Raw genomic sequence first — 20,616 nt, 5'->3', positions numbered from 1 at the left:
TATTAACTTGCGGTTATTTCTTAAAAAAAACTGTATCTACTACACACTTGATGATTTCGACATTGCTGATCCTAACAGTATGCAGGACGCGTGTCACATATTAACCCAGTAAATAGCCCAGCTCACCACGAGTCTGGAATTTTTTGCCGTTTGTCCTGCCCTCATGACATGGCTGAGGAACGTCAAAACTCAGACACCAGAAACCTTTCTTTACTGATGCTCCCATTATTTGATTTCGGTTGATCCCAATCACAGAAGGTCTTACATTGCCCCGACAGTCTACGAATGATCACAAACTTAACGCAGTCAAAACTCTGTTCCAACTAATTATGAACTCAAGTATTGTTGGTTATCAGTCTGAAGAAGAAGCAGAGGAAGTCCGGATGCTTGTTGAACAGAGAGGTGGTATGCGTCAAGCAACCGCGAGTCGCCTGGGTTCTGAAGAAGAATCATCCACGCTTAAAATACAGATTCGGTTGGCCGGAGGGATTGGTATATCGGTTATTAATTCCGTTCCAGAGGAACTCGTCTTTATCAACCTGGAGCAAATAGAGGTATGTAACTCGCAAACCGCCATTGATGTTCAATGAGAGTAAATATGGATAAATTAGAACGCTAAAAAAGAATAGGGTAAGTACATTTACTGGTGTTTTATTTTATTGGTGGTGTTGTTGTTTTGAAATTATATTTGCTGAGCATTATCGGCAATTTGGCTCACCGCTTGCAAGTTTATGCGGACTGGTGCTTATGAAACCACTCTTAAACCGTTATAATGACTGGTGTTTTATTTTATTGGTGGTGGTGTTGTTTTGAAATTATATTTGCTGAGCATTATCGGCAATTTGGCTCACCGCTTGCAAGTTTATGCGGACTGGTGCTTATGAAACCACTCTTAAACCGTTATAATGACTTAATTTTAACCCGCCACATGTATTTTCTTTTATTTCGGCCTAAAAAGCTTACAATTATCAACTTGATCGTGTATTAACGTGCCGAGAAATTTCCATTTGAATTTATTTAAGTGATCGGTATTGTTTATGCTTTCAGGTGGATTACGTAAGATCTTCAAAGGTAGAGACGTTAGAAGGCAGAATTGGACGCATTCAGGTCAGTGCTTAAACCACGTGTGTTGTCAGTTTACTGCTCTAGTCTTGTTACTTATCCAGCCTTAATTTTTTTAAATTACAAGTCAATGCTGCATATTTTTAGGCCGAAACTCCAGTGGGTATACCTTTGTGTTGCTTATTTTTGCGCGGTGAAGATTCGTTAGCCTTCGTATCTGTTGTTGCTTTAAGAAACAAACAAACAATTTGTTTTGGAAAAACAGTCGTGTTGGTAGGTTACATACCCAACGTAAGGCGTTCTGTGATTGCTCTGTTGACGATATTCATTTTAAGGCGAGGACGTAGTCTCGAGCCTAATGTTATCATGTCGATTTTGGATTCTTCGTGTTAAGATGTGATAATTCGAACCGAAGAGGACTGGTAACTAAGACCATGGTTTGAGATTTGTTGGCGTCCGCCATCTTGGAGTGTTCGGTCGAGCATGTGAGAATTTTTCGCAGCCAGAAGCCTTGACTCGATTAGTTAATAGTAGCTGATATTTTTTTTCGCTCACTTACAAACTTTTTGTGATATCAACGTACACAAAAACGTCATCGACACACCTATAAGTCGAGGGACTAAACTATTTGTGATTTGAACTACCGCCTGGCGACATTGTAACCTGAGCTTTAACTGAAGACGAGAAGTGCAGACGACGTACTGCGACAACTGCAGCTGAGGTGAGCTATCTAAAGTTTATTTTGCTTGTACTCTATTGAATACCGTTGTGTTGGAATAACATAATTGTCAAAGTATTTATTGAATCGAAATAACGATTTTAAAAGTGAAATATCTGCCAGATGTTGTTATATTTAATTTGCTAAAATTTATAGATCAGAAAGCTCATTCGCGATCCCTTCTGTCAACAGAACGTTTTCATTCTTACTACTAGGTCAGATTTTAACATTGATTTTAATAGTGGTGTACAAAGCAGCAGTAAATCTATATTAACAAATGATTGTAAAATATGAATACAAACAAACTTATTTCAGGCTTTACCACTGATAACAGAACTACAATTGATCATATAATAATATTTATACAAATCTAAATAAATTAAGAGTCCAAACTGGTGTTCTAGAGACACACCTCAGTGACCTTAACGCTGTGTGGTTAATAACCAAAAAGAGTATAATTATACATTTATTTTTGTAGGCTATGATAACTAGTAAATGATTTAAGAAAGATATAATGTACATGTAGAAAGATGTGTTTCAGAAAAAAGAAAAATTTAAGTGAATTAAGTAACTACTTCTGTTGCATTAAATTGTTGAAGTTAATCAGTCTTGGTGTCTAAACAAATATGTGTTAAACAATTATTAATTTTTTCAGCTATTGATTCTTTCTTTCATTATGTTTACAGAGATCAGAAATAAAAACAACAACAACAGAAAACATCCAAGATACAGTTTTCAAAGAATCCACTGATTGCTGTGCTTTGTCCTAATTGCTTCAATATGTTTAATCTGCACTTTGTCAAGAAGCACCATGAATGAGTTAATGTAGCTATTGCAATATGTACTATGTACTATCTGTACTATGAATGGCAGATATATTTTAAGCAAAACACAGCGAAAACCATGTAGCAATAACACTAAAGTTAAAAAACGGTGTAAAACATCTCTGAATTTACTACTGAAAGACCCTTAATACAAATTCATCCTGGCAAACCACTGTATCAACTCTACTTCCTAGTCTCCACTTGTACTGTATCAAAATTTTGGACTTATTGGACTTGCTTGCATCACAGATTGTACAGATAGTGCAAACAACTATCAGCCCCATTTAAATTTAACAAGAGTCAATCAAGATATTATATCAACTTTTCTTCGTGGAAACTTGTACTTCCTTGCACTGTGTTTTACCTGTAAATGATATTAAGTGTTTGGACCTACTGGACAAAGGGTACGTTACAGATTGTACAGTCAGTGCAACTGTCAGCTATATTTAAACAAGAGGCAATCTAGAACATTATTGCAAGACAATATTTTTATGCCAAACTCGTGGAAGTTTCCTTGCTGTCTAGTACAGTTACAAAATATGTTGCATTCCATTGTCAAAAGTCGTGATAAAAGACATCATATTAGAATTGTACAAATTAAATTGCCAATTTTGTGATCAAAGCAGCTTATTATTTGCCTTTTATTAATTACCGTTGTTTACAAACTAACCATACCTTGGAATGCACAACTAAAAACACCACTAGAAAACAACGTGCCGTATTTTAAAATTCTATTTACCTGACAAACCCATTTTCCCTCCTTTATAGCAAATGACTCAGTGTCTCAACTTTCGACTTAGAGCGAGGAGCCCAAAAAGGTGACCACTTTTAAAGTACAGTGGAAGCTCTCATAAGCGGACACCCTCGGGACGCGAAAAAAGTGTCCGCAACTGGAGCTGGCCGCTCACGAGAATGGTTCTTGTAAGCGGCCACTGTAGGTGTAGGGGATAGATGGCTGCTTACGGGAGCTTGCCCAGCTAACATAATGGTAATATGCATGTTAGTGGTGTTTCGAAATGTAACCGGACGTGGATGACGACAAAACAAACACTGAAATATGGTACTGTAATTATAGTTAAATCATTGTGACGAACGGCGATGTGAAGTTGATTGATTAATACAAGATACAGAGGGTTTTTTATATGATTTTCTTTGCGGTGTCCGCTTACGGGAGCTTAAAAACAAAGAAAAAGTCTAAGTCGTAATCTCGGAAAGTGTCCGCGGCCGCTTACGGGAATGTCCGCTTACGAGAATGTAAAAATACAGAGTTTGTATGGGAGTAAAAACGGGGTTTCTAACAAGGTGGCCGTAAGTAGAGTTGTCCGCTTACGAGAGTGTCCGTTAAGAGAGCTTCGACTGTATTCATATTCTTTCTTGCGGGTTTTATCCAATCAAAAGCTCGTCACAGCTTCTCATTGGAAAACGGCTGCATGAAAGAATGTGAATTAATTAAAAGTGGTCACAAATGTGGGCTCCTTGTTGTAAATCACACTTTAATCAACGATATCAATTTCGGCGTTCAATTACTTGGATATCCTTTGGACTCACAATTTTACTCAATAGACATTTTTGGCTTTGACAGTGTAAATTGCTATTTCAAACCACATGATGCTGCCCAGAGAAAAACTAAAACTATCTGTATACCAAGAGCATTTGTTTGAATTTGAAAGAAGTGATTCTCAAGAGTGATGCCACAATGTCTGAAAAGGGACAACAAACAAGCAAAGCCCAAAAGGCCTATTCTCAGTCCTTTGTCTGGAATTTTAAACATACTAACTTGCTTAACTGGAACGTCCTCGCCTTAGTATGCATTGCATACCGGTTATTAAGTATGCTGCTGCCTGCTTAAAGCTCTATCTTTACGCGTGAATGTCTGGCTGTTGTTTTGCGTTTTTTAATAGTGTGCCCTGTGTGATGTAAGGTAACAAAGTAAATAGTTTGAACCCAAGAGTATCAGTTGTTCGTGTAGTGTGATCGTCCGGGTGAGAGTAGTTCTGAAAAGAACTGTTTTTGGTGACTGATGTTTCGACAACCTGAGGGGCAGTGACCTTTCACTGTTAAAGAACTTTACACGGGTCTTATAGCAATTGATATCTCGACAAAATGGACCATTCAGTTTCAACGGACCAGACTTGGAACATCATCGACTGTACAAACAACTTTTCGTTTGACTATGACGATGGCTTCCAGTTGGTGAAGCAACATTTCGGGAAAAAATACTTGTAGTAACAGTGCCAGTTTCTGTGTAGGCACAAGTCTATTCTCGATGTTTCTTTTGTAGGTTGACAACCAACTCTTCGCCAGTCAGATTCCAGTATTGCTCTACCCCTCGCCCCCTGAAGCACTCACTTATCTACCCACTCTTCAAGTGTCGGCTTCTAAAGAACCCAGCAGGCTTCCTAATGTAGAAATCTTTAAGGTGAGTACATGGATTATTACTGTAGTGTCTTTTTTTTCTTTTATACAATTTATGTTCTCGAAGATATTAGCCTTTTTCAGGCTACTCTAAAATTCGAGTTTAAATAAAGTTCATGTTATGTTATGTTAGTGGAATTCTGCTATCCCATGCCTTGAAGAATACAGCCAATCAGAAGCCTTTAAACAAGCTGCATATTCTGTGGTATTCCACGGTGATTAAAATGTATTCCACGAAAGATTCCCGGTGTTTATCGCGGCTTCCATGTTTTTCCAACGAAAGCTGGCAGCATGCTCTATTTTTCATTCAGCTCGGTTTAGATTTTGCAAGAAGATGTTTAAAGGAGAAGTTCACTCCAGAATGGCCATTAATTTTTTTTACGCCAATAAAAAGTTTATGCAAAGATATGTTATTCACAAAAATTTCAGCTTCTAACGAGCGCTTAAACCCTACGAAATCCTTTTCTGAAGTAGCCCAAAACTCGACAACTGAACGCCGCCATCTTGGAGCTGTTAATGTATGCGTGACGTCAAAGAGCTCAGCCTGAAGTTGAGCGGGAAAATTTTAATTACTTCAAACTCCTTGTTTCTTTGTAGTGGCTTTTGTTTGTCAAAATGCCTGTTTGTGCAGCTCCATTTTACTTAAACCTCTATTAACTCTGCTTAAACAGAGCTCCAAGAAATACAAAAATAGGTATTTCCGAGTTCATCCTCTTTAAATATTAAAAGAACAATTGCTCAAAAGCGGACACAAATATTTGTGTGTTCCGGCGTTAAATCGGGGCCCGATCGAGTTCATTATTTTCTGCAACTTTTTCAGGTTGATCTATTATTACCTATAGCCACCAGACGGAAAATCGCTAGACTATCTTTTATGTATAAACTCTCCCACAACCTGACCGATTTCTCAGTAGCTGCCCATCTTAAACCAAATTATGAAAGAAGAACCCGTGGGAGCCACGATTTTAAATTTTTAGTTCCTAGGTCAAAGAAAGATGTTTTTAAATTTTCTTTTTTCCCACGAACAATCTGTGAATGGAACTCCCTTCCAGATGATATTGTAAATATAACGTCTGTAAATAGTTTTAAATCTAAGTTAGTCAATAGTTTTTAATATTTTATTGTATTAGTTTTATTTAGTTTTTAACATTTTTAACATTCATTTTAGTTTTTAACGGTTGGTGTGATATCTTAAGATTTTTACCGACCTAATTATATGTAGATGTAGATGTAGATATCCTTCGAGACCCTCGATTTTTCTCGTCGTCCCGCTCGACAATCTGTCTCTGTGTCTCCGAGGATGATCATGTTACCAATGTTGCAGTGTTGCATACGGTACGTGCATGTTGCAATCAAGATTTGTGACAAACAGAACATAAACAACCAAAATGTCCATAAACGGCAATGTCGCCAATGTCCTTCGCGGTAATAAACGTCCTCCTCCACTGTTCGCGTCAGTCATGACTACATGAACGCGAACATTGCTGTTTCGTTTTGTTTACAGCATCCATCCTAGTTATTTTACGCCGGACGTTTCCTTGAACATTATAAAAAATTGCCAAAGTAGCAGACCGTACCAGTTTGTCGTAGCAGTGCTACTGAAAAGAATATATTTACTTGTTTGCTTGACCACAAATAATCGCCGGGACCTCGATCAAACGCCCCCAGGGTTTATTTAAAAGTTAGCAGTTTTGACCCGGCCGGCGTTTAATCGGGGACCCGCGTTTAATCGAGAAAATACGACGAAGTCAACAACAACAACAGAGAGTTTCTCTGGTTGATTAAAATCCTCCCTGAAATAAAGTAAAAAAGTGAAATAGCATAATCGTAACATTGGTTGGTATTGCGTCTGCCTTTTTCTTTTTTTTGTGGGTATTTTCACTTACGAGACTGTATCTGTGATCTCCTTCGAAGCAGCCTTTCGTATAGTTTTCGGAATATTTATGTCCGCTTTGCCAGGAATTTTTCGTTTCTGCCCATTCTTATAATCCATTCGTAAGCATTTTTTATTTTAGATATTGAAAGACGGTGAAAGGTTTTTTGTATCTCTTGAAGCTCTGTTTGAGAAACATGGAGCTGCACAAACAGGCATTTTGACAAACAAAACAAAAAAGGATTTTTGAGTATTCAAACTTCAGGCTGAGCTCTTTGACGTCACGCATACATTACTAGCTCCAAGATGGCGGCTTTCAGTTGTCGAATTTTGGGCTACTTTAGAGAAAGATTTCGTAGGGTTTTAGCGGTCGTTGGAAGCTGAAACTTTGGTGAATAACATATTTTTGTATAAACTTTTTATTGGCGTAAAGAAAATAAATGGCCATTCTGGAGTGAACTTCTCCTTTAAACATAAATGAAAAACCAAACTATTTCCTCGAATTCAACATTCTATTCCTTAAACCTCCGGAAAAACCTGATACTAGAGACGGAAGAATGTATACTACTGAAAATTAAGTCACCTGTGAGATATTTCATGGTATGCATCTTAGTCTATCTCGAAAACATTGCATAACTAGTTTATATTCGGTCTTCCTTTGGTAACTCAAGGACTACTGGTATTTGTGATCTAAGACGAGAACAACTTAAAGGTGTGGTGGCTAGACCATTTTTTGGTTACCAGTTTGAAACATACAAAGCTTCGCGTTCGCCTAATAAATTCATATTCAATTTTATGTCTCCTTTTCCAGATGCAATTAAATACCAATTTATGAATAAGGTATAGTCAATTATTTGGTCAACAGCGAGCTTTGTTTGCAAAGAGCACTAAAAGAAATGTAAACCAGTCAAGTGTTGGGATAAATTTTTGGCAACGCGAGGTGGCCGATTTATTGATTAAAACCTACATAGTCAAATAAAATAAATTACCAACGATTCTTTTGTTCTTAAAGCTCTAGCAAAGGTGAGGGCACGAGAAAAAGGCAGGCCAGAATTAAAATACCCAATACAACTAAATAAAACTATACGAGGTGAGGTGGAGGAGGATTGAACTCGCAGAGTGTTAGGTCTGTAGAAAAAGAGGACTAACTCGAGGAACACGTCACGTCTTATAGCTCTCAATGAAAACGAGGCTATGTAGTTTTTTGTCTTAACCCGTGACTATTGCCCAATAAGCTTTTATTGATTGTCTTGTGACTATTACTCAATCCTATTTTTTCGTTGAAGACAAAATACACTCCATCCCCCTCTGGTTGAACCCTGCACTACCATTCCTCCCTAGCTTACCATATTTGTTAAAATTTGATGGTTACATTTAACTATTAACAAAAGAAGTGGGTAGTAGTCATAAACATTTTTATTTGGCAGCAAATAAATTCATTTAAAATGCGGACCAGAAAGCAATGAATAAGTGGCGCTTAAATGTTAATGTCTTTTCTGATCGTTATAGAAACTGGATGTTTCACTGTGTGAGATGACTCTCCAGATTGACAAATTATTACTACTGAAGTTGCTTCAGTTCTTTGGCTATGTTCAACAAGATGATGATGATATCACAGGCACAAACCAGGAGGATGACGAGTGTCCTTATGCTACACAAAGGTTCTACTATCACTTTATTTTTTCGCAGCATGACAGTGAAAACCACCTATTAGTAGAAACTCAGTCGTGTTCCATTGGAAATCGGTGAATCTGATTGGTTCTCCCACTGTTTTTTATGTAACAAGTAGATTTCGTTTTGCCGTGCATCTCAGTGTTCAGTTTTCAATCACAGATGTCATCAAAATGTGGAAAGAATAAAAAAGTTGTCTATGATCATGAAGCCCGCTTGTTGAGTGGGTCACTGATGTTCTTACCACATTTTGAGGGCTTGAGTGATCTATAACTTAACAGACCAATCAGCCACTCACAACGCGCACATTTAGGTTGGTTATTGTATAATCGCTGATAAAACACAATTGCACACACGTTGCTCTTAAAAACGACAACAATTTTTGTTTTTGGCTTAAACTTGTTAGTTTTGGACTGCAATTATTAAGAGTTTCTACTAAAACAGATTAGATTACGCGCCCTCGTTTTCTATGAGCGTGAGTCAACTCGGCTGCGCCTCGTTGACTATTCCCTCATCGAAAACTCGGGCTCATTGTCTGATTGTTTCTTATTGTCGACTTATCATATTTTTTTTCCACTGCGACCCAAATTTAAGTTCGTGTAAATACCAATTACCATAAAGTTCCGAAAGAGAACAACCCGCATTACGGTCGCGTTTAGCAACCTTTCCGGTCCGTATCACTGCTTTTAAAGGGTCGCAACTTTCAGATAGCAAAAACCTGCACGTTGTGTGGGTCAATCTGTCTCAGTAAAATAAGAATTTTTTAATACAGCTTCGCGTAAGGAATCTATCTGTATTTTCTTTTGAAGAAACTCAGTCGTGTTCTTTTAGAAATCCGCAAATTTGATAGATTGATTGGTTGATTGATCGATCGATCGATCGGTGGATTGATTGATTGTTTTCTATGGTTTCTATTTAACAATTAGACGGCAAGCTTGAGGTTTCTACCGGCTGATAGTTGGCGATGGGCGAGTCCCCGAGCCAACTGTCAAAAGCCGGTAGAAACCGAGAGCGAGCCATCCTATTTTTTTAGCATAACCCAGGGCAAGAGTTGATTTTTGAATGAATTTTGATAAGATTTAGCGAAATAACTCAGCACATACACAGAGAGCCGTCTAACGATCGTTAGCATAACCACACTGACCGTCTATTGGTAATCGGAAAATGAATAAACTGCACTGGGCCGCGAACAAAATGCTGCTAGTGTATGCAGGATCTACGAAAGACCTATCAACCAACTGCAAGGCTGACCTAACTGCGAAGAAAACTTAATACGGCAGAGACATGATAGAGACCAATCCGAGAGTCAAAAATGCATAGCTGTAGACAGCTGTCATTTTACTTTTATTTTGGGCGGTAGGTCAGTCTTCTGATCCGATTTGCTGCGCTCTTTAAGCATGGTTTTGCCATGTGTCTTTACGGATAGTTTCGCTTTCCTTATCTTAATGCGACAGAGACATGATATATTCAAATGTTCTTTGTTCATTGTTTGCAGTCACGCGCTGTGACGTAAACAGACATTTCAAATTTGAGACCCTATCTGGTGTCATTACCACGAGCAGAGGGCGCAGAAGATTGTGACAGTTGACTCGCGTTGGCTGTGCATTCTGTTCTCTGTGGCATCATACTGTACTGACGAGGACTAAAGAGTCCGAAACAGCTGTCTACAGTTATGCATTTTGACGCTCGGCCGGATTGGTCTCTATCATGTCTCTGCCGTATTAAGTTTTCTACGCAGTTCTGTCAGCCTTGCAGTTTCACGTTTCATATTGGTAATCGCGCAATCTGATTGGCTTCACAGGTGCCGCCTATTGATCGGGGTATGGCTCTCAGAGCGCGCGCTTAGTTTTCGCTCAATTTTATCAATCAAAACCTTCAATAAATCAATTCTAGCAATATTCGGAGTTAATAGATCGGTCAGTGGATTAGGCTAAAACAATTAGACGGCTCACTCTCGGTTTCTATCGACTTTGATTGTTGGCTCGGGGCTTTGCCCCTCACGGACTATCAGCCGTTATAGTTCACCACTAAATTTTCTCCGATTCTGATTGGTTTAAATTGAACACGTGACGCGATAGTGCCCGTCCGCCGGAAGGCACTATCAGCCCATAGTGCCCTCCCATGAAAAATGCCCGGATCGATAGTGCCCGCCCGTGACGGTTTTTTGTAAACAAGCTGCCTACAGACAAAAAAACCCAACCAAATTCACTGCATTTAGTGGGTTTCTCGTCTGGTTTTGTTTCGTTTGTTAAATTTCGGCTTTCAATTGAGTTTTTTATCCTCAAAAGTAAAACTAATTCACGATGCTTGTTTTTGTATGTGCGCGCGGAAGAAAATGTAGTGGTGAACAATAAAGACAATAGAGTGTTTCTGTCTCGGAACTATCGGTCTGATAGTTGCCCCTTGGAAATTTGATGTTCTTAAAACTAGCATATTTGCCCTCGAAGCTTCGCTTCTCGGGCTAATATTTGTTTTAAGAACATCAAATTTCCGCGGGGCAACTATCAGCCGATAGTTCCTCGACAGAAACACTCTATTGTTAAAATAGAAACCTCGAGTTCGCCATCTAATTGTTAAATAGAAACCTCGAGCTCGCCGTCTAATTGGTAAATAGAAGGCATCTGTGTAACCAATCAGATCGCGCGTTTTGCCAATGGACAGCAGCTGGGTTATGCTAATCGCTGATACAGTGTAACCAATCAGATCGCGCGTTTTGCCAATGGACAGCAGCTGGGTTATGCTAATCGCTGATACAACACGATCTCGTGCGCGTTGCTCTTTAAAGGGACAATAATTCTTGACTTTTGGCTTAAAATTGTAGGGTTTTGACCGAAGTTTTTTAGTGTTTCTACTAACAACAATTTGCTCATAGAAAGTCGAGCTCAAGCCTTATTGTTAATGAGACACAAGAGGCTGGAAACATATTACCTTGAATGAAAGCCCATGTTTTCAGGACTTCCAAAATAGTTGTCGTATAGCAATCATTTTAAAGATCAGGCTCAACTCTGAAAATGAGTCGATCGAATGGTTTGTTTTGCCTTTGTTTATAATCTTCACGTAGAATAATAAACTGCTGGCGCCCGCGATGGTAGAGCTACATGTGTTCTACCTTTGAAGACCCTAAATTGCAAGTGACTTTATAACAAATGGATTTAAACTTTTGTGGAGTTTCATCTTATTCAAAATTAAACCAAAGAATTAAAAACCTAAGGTGTTTGAACCTCCAAGTAATGTTGTTTACACTTTTAATTCTGTTCGGGCGAAATTATTTCAATTACGAAATCATACAAATTATTTTTGCGAAAACCCTGAAAGTTACGATAGGTCAACGAATTTAGTACACTACTCTTATTCGAAGTCTTTCTGATCGAAATTCTATGAAGTAAAATCTCTATCAAGCTTTATAGCTTGTAGAAGTTTGAGGATAAATACCAGTAAACATCTTCATCTGAGACAGAGTTGCCGTGCGTGTATTCATATATGCTTCGGTGACAACGCCAATACTTTAAATTAAAATTTGTCGATTAGCAAATGTCATCGTAGCATCGTTGTTCTACCTTTTTCAAGCACGTTTTTCTTCTCATTTTTAAGGCAGTAAACCTTTTACCATTTTAAAGATGAGTTGGAAACTAGGATTTTCGAGAAACCCCGCCGCGACGTGAATTGGTGTAATTTAATCACAGGTAGCCAAAGCTTAAGATACGACTGAAAATAAATAAAATGATCTAAAAATATCAAATGTTTATTGTTTTATCAACCTTATATTACATATTCATGTAAGCTTTGTTCTACGAAAACTAGCATATTACATAAAAAAAGTAATATAAGATTGATAAAACAAGGAAAATTGATATTTTCAGATCATTTTATTTATTTTCAGTCGTATCTTAAGCTTTGGCTACCTGTGATTTAATTAGCTTTTTGCCTCGCATCGTATGCAGTCGTCAAACATGATTTAAAAATATGTTTCACTTTCCTTCTCGAACTGTCTCCTACAAACTCAAAAAGAACAACATTCCACCATTTTGGTCGCATTTGTCCAGATTCCGTATTATAAGTAAATGTCTGTACTAAAATGTTATTTAAAAAGTTCAATTTAAACCTTCGAGGACCAAACGGTATTAAACCCAGAACGTTCACCTCCTGGTAACAAATACTTTTGGTTTCCATGATAATAATGGGCTATAAGTGCGGCTTTCTCCAAAAATCGACTAATATCGCCTTTCTCTGGCACAAATTGGAAAAATCGATTTCGCTCATATTTTGCCCATAGATAGGCCCTAGTGAGAAACTAAACGGACTGCAGTTAGTTTTTCCTAATACAGCTTCCTTTCGTAGAAATATGCAAAAAAAGATTTTGCCCCAAATTGGGCGAAAAATCAACTTCCGGTTTGACTGATTTTATTCAAAGTTTGATCGCCTCGTGCGTTATACTGCAGCTGTTTATTGATATTTAAATAACATTTATAATGTCTTTAGGTATTTAGTGTATGACTGAGCGAAAAATAAAACAAATCGAGATTTATTTTTAGCCTGAAACGGGGATAAATCCAAAGGAAAAATTTGCAAAAGAGTAGCAAGCGAAATTATGCAGTAAAACTCTGCCATTTTTTTCTATGTGCGATAACCTAAAATATCGTAAAAACAATTTTTATGGGTTAACTAGACATTTATCTAATAGGATATTCAAAAAAATATCTGGGGAAAAGGTTTTTAGTGGCCCGCTTTGGCCTTTGTTTATCACTAGTTTTGCCGTAAATCAGAAGAAATGTAAATAATTGCGCGACACTGCTTGTCACAATACCCGCTGACAGTTTCACAATTTCCTGTATTTTAAATAAACTAATCATTTTAAAAGACACGAAAAGGATAGATGTCACGTGCCAAATGTAAATGGAAAGGACACTTTAACTTGTTTTATACCAATATCGCGAGTGGCTGTGCTGTTAAGTGTTCTTCAGCTGAAATTCAGAACCAGGCAAATGTACGTGCTTTGTCTACTTTTCATTAAAGTAATTCAGAAGAATTCAAAAGGGCTTAGTTAAGATTGTTTCCTTCCTATTGCACCACTCATGACAGCGTTTGTGACCAGGGCGTTCTGCTACAAATGAAATGATAATTTTTGTCGCTCCTTTTATACTTCATTTAATAATTCTCAAAAACACCTAATACAAATGGCAGATTTAATAGCGTAACTAACCAACTTACAATGGTTTCTCACACTTCAATTTGTTACATTTTTTTATGGTGGAATTAACTGTCCTTTACAACGATATGAAATTATTATAAAAGGATCTGCTAGCAGTTCAAATCTTTTGGCTAGATAAAGAATTCACAGCGTTAAGCTTTGGCACGGAATCAACTATGAAAGGTAACATGGATTAGCACACAATATTCCGGAAATATTGGAAACAAAGTATGCCTTTCTAGGCATACTTTTATAGATGTCCCTTCTTTCACTCCTTTCGTTAATGCATGATCATTGTAGGGATATTTTTAGATCTAGTATTATTTCTGTTCTAGTGTAGATCACTGAAAATTGCCAAGTATTTTCAAGTCTACTTTCTCCTAAAATCAGTGCCATCCAACTAGACTCAAATGCCCACCTCCCATCCTGCTGTCCACATAAAGCGGTTTCAGTTCCATAAGGAAATCAACATTGTTTTAAATGCAAAACGTTTCTACAAATTCGTAGGTGTGATTATTGCAACGAGCCTGTGGCATATCAGTGGCCGGGAAGGACGGGGGGTGTTTTAAAGGGCTTACAGAGCAGAGTTTTAACATATTGCGAAAACCTAGTAGCTCTGTCTTGGCAGGTGTCATCAAGACTTTCGGTGTCTGAAGGCAAATACAGACTTCCGAAAGGGGTATCGGCTTGTGAAAACATGCTTGACCTCGCCTCTGTAAATGGGGTACTCGTGAAATGACTTTGGTCTGTTACTGTACTAATTTCCTAAAAAACGCAATGGGAGATATTTTAAATAAATCCACTTTACTATTTTACGCCCCTAAGCGCAAGGCCGCGTACAACTACATGAAGACCAATATTCATAAACCTATGAATCAACCGGAATGACGGGGGATTGAACCTTCTTTAGTAATCGATCAAAATGAGGCGGCTGAAACATTTTTGTGGAACGAAATTTTCGATGCATGTTTTAAGATATATTGGTCACGAGATCAATGGTTATCTTGTGGTTTAACTATATCTATGGTTTCAGTAAATTTTTTCAAACCAGTTTGACTTTCATTTCCCTTTGTTTCAGATTATGATAATGAACGTAAGACAATGAAAAATAAAAATCAAACTGGTTTGAAAAATTTTAAACCAAATATAAAATTGAACCACAACAGTTACACTGGAGCCATCATGTCAATCATTTCAAGTAAGTGTTTTTTTCAAGTAAGTGTATATCGCTGTACCCATACCGAAGGCTGACAATAACACTGTTTATAACCCACCGATTAATTTTCGCGCGCGGTCATTGGCAAAACGCATCACGTGGTACAAAATCGGACGACGGGTATCAGCGAATATACCCCGTCCGATTTGATATCCGTCGCCCGATTTTGTAGGCAAGCACAAAACAAACGAATGAAGTCACCTTATTCAATTCTAACTTTTAATGAATTCACAGTTATAAAACTACGTAAACCAATCAACTTACATTTGTTTCAACCACAGTTACGCCGAGTTTATTACGTAGGTTTTTTCCTATAAATTTACTGGCGATAAAGCGCGATGAAGAAATTAATCGGAGGGTTATAAAATAAATAAACCCCTTTCTGGCTTGCTGGTATATTGGAGGATAATGCCCTTGGCTGAAAGATTGTCCTCAAAATTTCACAGTTGCCCTCGAAGCTACGCTTCTCGGCCAACTGTTCATTTTTCGACAATCTTTCAGCCTCGGGCATTATCCTCCAATATACCAGCCGCCTGAAGGGGTTTATTTACTAAACATCAAGTGTTGCTGGGGCATTGTTAGGAAATTTGTCAAAGGTTTTTTGTGCTGAGCCCAGGGAGAACACTTTCGGGTTTAAAATTTTCTAGACCTACAAGGTGACAATCTCGAAGCTAAGTGCATGGCCACTATAAAGCAACATTTACATTTTACAAAATGTAATTGCCACGTAGAGTTATCTCTCGTTTTACTGGACACGCTCCGGCGTCGTCCAGTGCTCGGTATAGCGAGAATCCCAAGGGGGCTACTCAAAAAAAGTACCCTTTTATATACCATATTGAGAGGAAAGGCACCCCTTTTGTATACCTTTTACTGGAAAAGGTACCCCTTTCATAAACCGAAAAAACACATGCATGACATATGTCTAAAACAGCAATTCTAGATGTCAGTTTTACATGGATTTTAATAAATTTTAAAAATAAAGCTATAAGGTGCGTTTGTTCAATATAATTATTTAAATTGAAGACCCTTTTAAAAACCTAAATGACCGATGTCTTTACCCTTTCATGTACCAAAACTTGTGAAATCCCTACCCTTTTATATACCTGAAGCATGAAAAAGGTACCCCTTTCGGGCGAAGCCTCCCCGTATATGCCATAAGAGGGAGTAACCCCCCTCGGGGGGGGGGGGGTGGCGTCGGGCGAGAGTCTGTAATGGCGGGAGTCATTTACAGTCAAACCTCTTTCGGCGGGGATCTGAATTTTGTCCGTAATATCGAGTGTCCGCAATAGCGGGGTGTCCGTAAGGTGAGAGTTGACTGTAGATCATAACAAGAGGGCTGAATTAAAAACAAATCTTTCATGTAAACAGGCTCTTAACATGCTCTGATGCTTAATCGTGAATTGTTTAATTTTTTCTTTGTGTTACACCATTACTCCTTTAATTATGAAACTTTTAAGGATAAGGAAGCCCTAGGTTTGATTGTGTCCCCCATTCGATCATCCCCGTCACTCGAAATCCCAAGTATCCCCTCTCCCCACCCCCAAGAGGTGCTGTGCATGCCTATGCTGGAATCACCTCCCCCTTAGGTTACGCACCTCTTCATCTGTAAATATCCTTAGGAATGCTTTGTATAAATATTTTAAATTAAGTCAGCTCAAGAATAATATTTTTACTCCTTTTTTAGATAATAACTTTTAGATTGTGTTATTTAGTAATAATTACCTTTGGATCAATATTGTAGATTAGTTGTTAAATTTTTAGCTTACATTTCGATTTAAATTAGGTTTTAACTAAATTTTAAATTAGATTGTTTATAGTAGATTCTTAATTTTTTAGTACATTAGAGGGCCACAAATTTATTAGTTGTAAAACTATTACGTGTAACCCTCTATAAATAAAGTTTGATTGATTGATTGATTGATTGATGCCTGTTATATATATTTTCTCATTGTTGTCCGAAATAAATAAATTTCACACTTGCTTAAAACGCCATGGATTTCTTTTAAGTAAAGGCTTATCATTGTCACAGTTTTCTTACCCTGAATGTCAACTCTCTCATTTGACTCACAACTTCTTCTTCCTTGTTATCTATGTCGACAAGTGGAGGCGAGTTCTTTGCTGCTAATTTTGACAACTTCTCTTCTTCGGACGCTGAACTCAAAATTTCCCTGCATGATCATGTAATATTCTGTTTATTATATAGACCAACTAATTACGATGTTTTTGGCGATTTTCCGAAGATTTCCGAAGATTTTCAAAATGTTGTCTGAAGGTCGTACGAATGTTTCCGAACATTTTCCGAAAATTTCCGAAGATTTCCGAAGCTAACCGAAGATTGCCGAGAAAGATCCGAAGATGTTTCGACTTAATATCGATAAACTTTGGCTCATTGAGCTATGAAACGTGGCAAACTGCGAGATGATTGGTCAAAAATGATATCCACACATGTGTGGATACCATTTTTCTCGATTTGCTACCACTCGCTAAAGCACTGCATTCTATATAATAAAAGAAGCGATAACCCGAGTGAGAAGTCGATATCTACCTGATCCAACGGGAAACAAATGTCCCGTTTTTTTGAGAATTAACTTCGAGAAGGTCTTGTTTACCCCTCTTTCGGCTTTTGGATATTTTCCTCTCACCATTTTATGTCATCACATCGCTCATCCCTTGGTCTCGGCTGGACATGAGGAACCGAAAGATGTAGGGTCCCTCAAGATATATTTCTCAGAAATATATCTTGAGGGACCCTAAATCTTTCGGTTCCTCATGTCCAGCCGAGACCAAGGGATGAGCGATGTGATGGGCAAACAGTCATCACTTAGACATTTTGTGGAGTGTTAAACATCGCCGAACGAGCAAGTATTAACTCAATTTCACTTTCCACATCATTGAACATCATGGAATTGAAAGAGTGACTTGTGTTGTGCTACATTTTTAGTGCACGATAAAAGTGGGACGATCTCCATAGACTGCTTTCTGTTTCTGCGATCAAAGGAGCACTGACCACCAACTAATGACTTAAAAGAACAACAAGCAGTCATCTTGTTCGAAGAGTCGTGTTTACTGAAGTGAGGAATTGTCGGATAAGGACGTGTTTTCAAACTTAAATAATTTAATTTAACAATTTGCTTATCGCAAGTAAAATCGATTTAGGACTGATCCAAATATTGCGTTGCATTCTGGCGCTAATCATTTTCGAAGTTTCAGTTCATTGAAATGTACTATTCGGGCAAAAAAACGTAGAACTCTGAATATAACTTAAAAAGCTATAAGGCAATTGTATGTTTTCTGTTAGATCTTATACCATAAAGGTGTTTATAGTCCTCAGTAATACCTTCAGTGTTGATACCTGCTAGTAAATAATTCTAACCAACATTTTTTGCTTTATATTTTGCTTCGCTTATAAGATAATAATTGGGAAAATATCGGCAATCTGATACAAAAAGAAACAACAACGCATCAACGAACAAAATCAACATCATTGCACTCCGGCGGCAAATACTTAGAATTTAATTATTTGCTAGTTCCCTTCAGATAACGTAAAGAAATAAACCAAACAATATTGACTCGTTGTTACGTTTTATAATTGAACTGAGAATGCTTTTTATTTATACGACCGGTTTTTGAAAATGATCGAAGGGTTAACAGCTTAAAACTACTAACACAGAATTTCGCTAGGTTGAACCTTACCGACGGGAGACCGACGGGCCGTCTGGCATGTTGTGATAAAGAGCGTGTTAAGATCACGCAATTATTTCAAAACGGGTAAAGGGAAAATCTCTTATTGCTTTTACCTTTTCAAAGAGTTCAGCACACGACCGTTTCTATACTTGGGTTGTTTGAAAGTATTTGTTTCAAAAAGATAATTTCCCTCGCGCTTTACTAGCCTTGTCACGTAATTCCTGTCACGCTAAAACGGCAGGTTTTCGGCGAAATTAGTAATAAGTACAGGCCAAAGCGGGCCACTTAAAACCTTTTTCCCAGAGATTTTTTACGATATCCTATTAGATGGGTGTCTCTTTAACCCATAAATTGTATATTCACGTTATTTTAAGTTATCGCGCATAGAAAAAAATGGCAAAGTTTTACTGCATAATTTCGCTCGCGACCCAATTGCAAATTTTGCCTATCATTTTATTCCCGTTTCAGGCTCAAAATTAATCTCGAATTGTTTTATTTTTCGCTCAGTCATACAATCAAGACCTAAAGAGAATATAAATACTATTGAAAGATCCATAAACAGCGGCAGTAAAATGCGCGAGGCGATCAAATTTTCAAAAAAATCAGTCAAACCGAAAGTGGATTTTGAGCCCAATTGGGGCGAAATCTTTTTTGACATATTTCTACGAAAGGAAAATGTATTAGGAAAAACTAACTACGTTCCGTTTAGTTTCTCACCAGGACCTATCTATGGACAAAATATGAGCGAAAACGTGCATTCCATTTGTACCGCTGTCTGGTTGATAATTCTAGGAAGTCGCACATAAGTCTGCCGGCGTCAGATTCCACCTTTTCTGATTAATCTTGAGCCATACTTGAGTCAATTTCTTCTTTTGAGGGCATGCCGTGTTGTGGTTCGAGCAAAACAACGGGTGTATGGCTCAATTTGACTCCGTTTCTAGCACGAGAGACGCCTTGCTTCGCTCTTTATATCTTTGTGTTTATCGACTCACATTCCACTCCTTGTCTAATGCAATGTCATTGCCTCGCTTGCATAATGGAAACAAAGATGGCCGCTCGCGGCGGCAAAATGACCATTTTGTTGCCCCGAATATTAGCAACAAAAATCGATGTCAAAGCAAACTATTGCTATTTTAATTTTTTTATTCGTATGAACTTTCATTTAAGGTAAAATGTTTCATGACCCTTGTGTCCCTTTAAATATAAAGTTAGAAAGGGTAAAAGTTACTTGTTGAAAACAGTATTTATTTCATCACAAAAGAGTAACTGTAATATAATTTATTGCCTTTAGAGTTTGGAGAAAGGTTCTGCTTAAACAAACATAAAGAACAGTTTGGCACAGCTTTGTCTACTTTTTCAATTATTTCTATCAAGTCAAATTACGTTTTAAACCGTTAATTTTGGAGCGTTGTTACATTCAGGGGTAGCTACTTAAAGATGTGCCATTACTTTCAGAGGATCGCCAGGCTTCATCAGAGGACCGCTGTGTTACGTTAGAACACATTGTTGACAACATTTTTAACATCACTTTTAGGCCAACATTACCAAGCTCATCAGGTTCGTCAAAGCGTTATTACTTTGAGCAACTCCAACTGAACTCCACGCAGCTTAAGGTTTCACTGTTTACTGCTGGTCAGCTTCCGGACGAGCTACAGAGTCTGAAGAACAGTTATATACCAGCCTGGGTCCCCTCGTCAATGTTGCACTTGGAGGAGGTTACTGTTGACTTAGGTTGGTTCATGTACCTGGACATAAGAGAGCAACGTAAAACCTTAATTTTAAGCAGACCAACACCTCCTTTTGGAACGTATGGCGCAATAAAGATATTCTGGTACTGTAAAGTAGCAAACAAACGGTAAGTAGCAGCAGCAGCAGCAGTACCAGAATATCTTTATTGCGCCATACTTTCCAATCAAAGAGGTCTATGACCTACTCGTGAATGCGTTAGATTCCTTTGAACAGTAT

General features: G+C 37.9%; 1 protein-coding gene and 1 long non-coding RNA gene across 2 annotated transcripts in view; both read left to right on the top strand.

Annotated features, from left to right (window-relative positions):
* Positions 1–20,616, top strand: part of LOC144656671 (intermembrane lipid transfer protein VPS13D-like) — a 138,296-nt gene that overhangs the window by 100,526 nt on the left and 17,154 nt on the right. The window contains exons 59-63 of the mRNA XM_078516914.1: positions 357–554; positions 1,048–1,107; positions 4,886–5,023; positions 8,402–8,553; positions 20,186–20,382. Coding sequence (XP_078373040.1) covers positions 357–554; positions 1,048–1,107; positions 4,886–5,023; positions 8,402–8,553; positions 20,186–20,382 — 745 coding nt within the window. The remainder of the gene's footprint in view (positions 1–356; positions 555–1,047; positions 1,108–4,885; positions 5,024–8,401; positions 8,554–20,185; positions 20,383–20,616) is intronic.
* On the top strand, positions 1,397–3,226 carry LOC144658527 (uncharacterized). Its single transcript, XR_013571737.1, has 2 exons — positions 1,397–1,783; positions 2,469–3,226. It is a non-coding gene; the product is annotated as an uncharacterized LOC144658527 (long non-coding RNA).

The sequence above is a fragment of the Oculina patagonica genome, chromosome 6 (assembly GCF_052425735.1).
Source record: "Oculina patagonica isolate OP01 chromosome 6, crgOcupat, whole genome shotgun sequence".
Classification (NCBI taxonomy): domain Eukaryota; kingdom Metazoa; phylum Cnidaria; class Anthozoa; order Scleractinia; family Oculinidae; genus Oculina; species Oculina patagonica.
The sequence above is the reverse complement of the archived record's forward strand: the minus strand, read 5'-3'. Positions and strand labels throughout refer to the sequence as shown.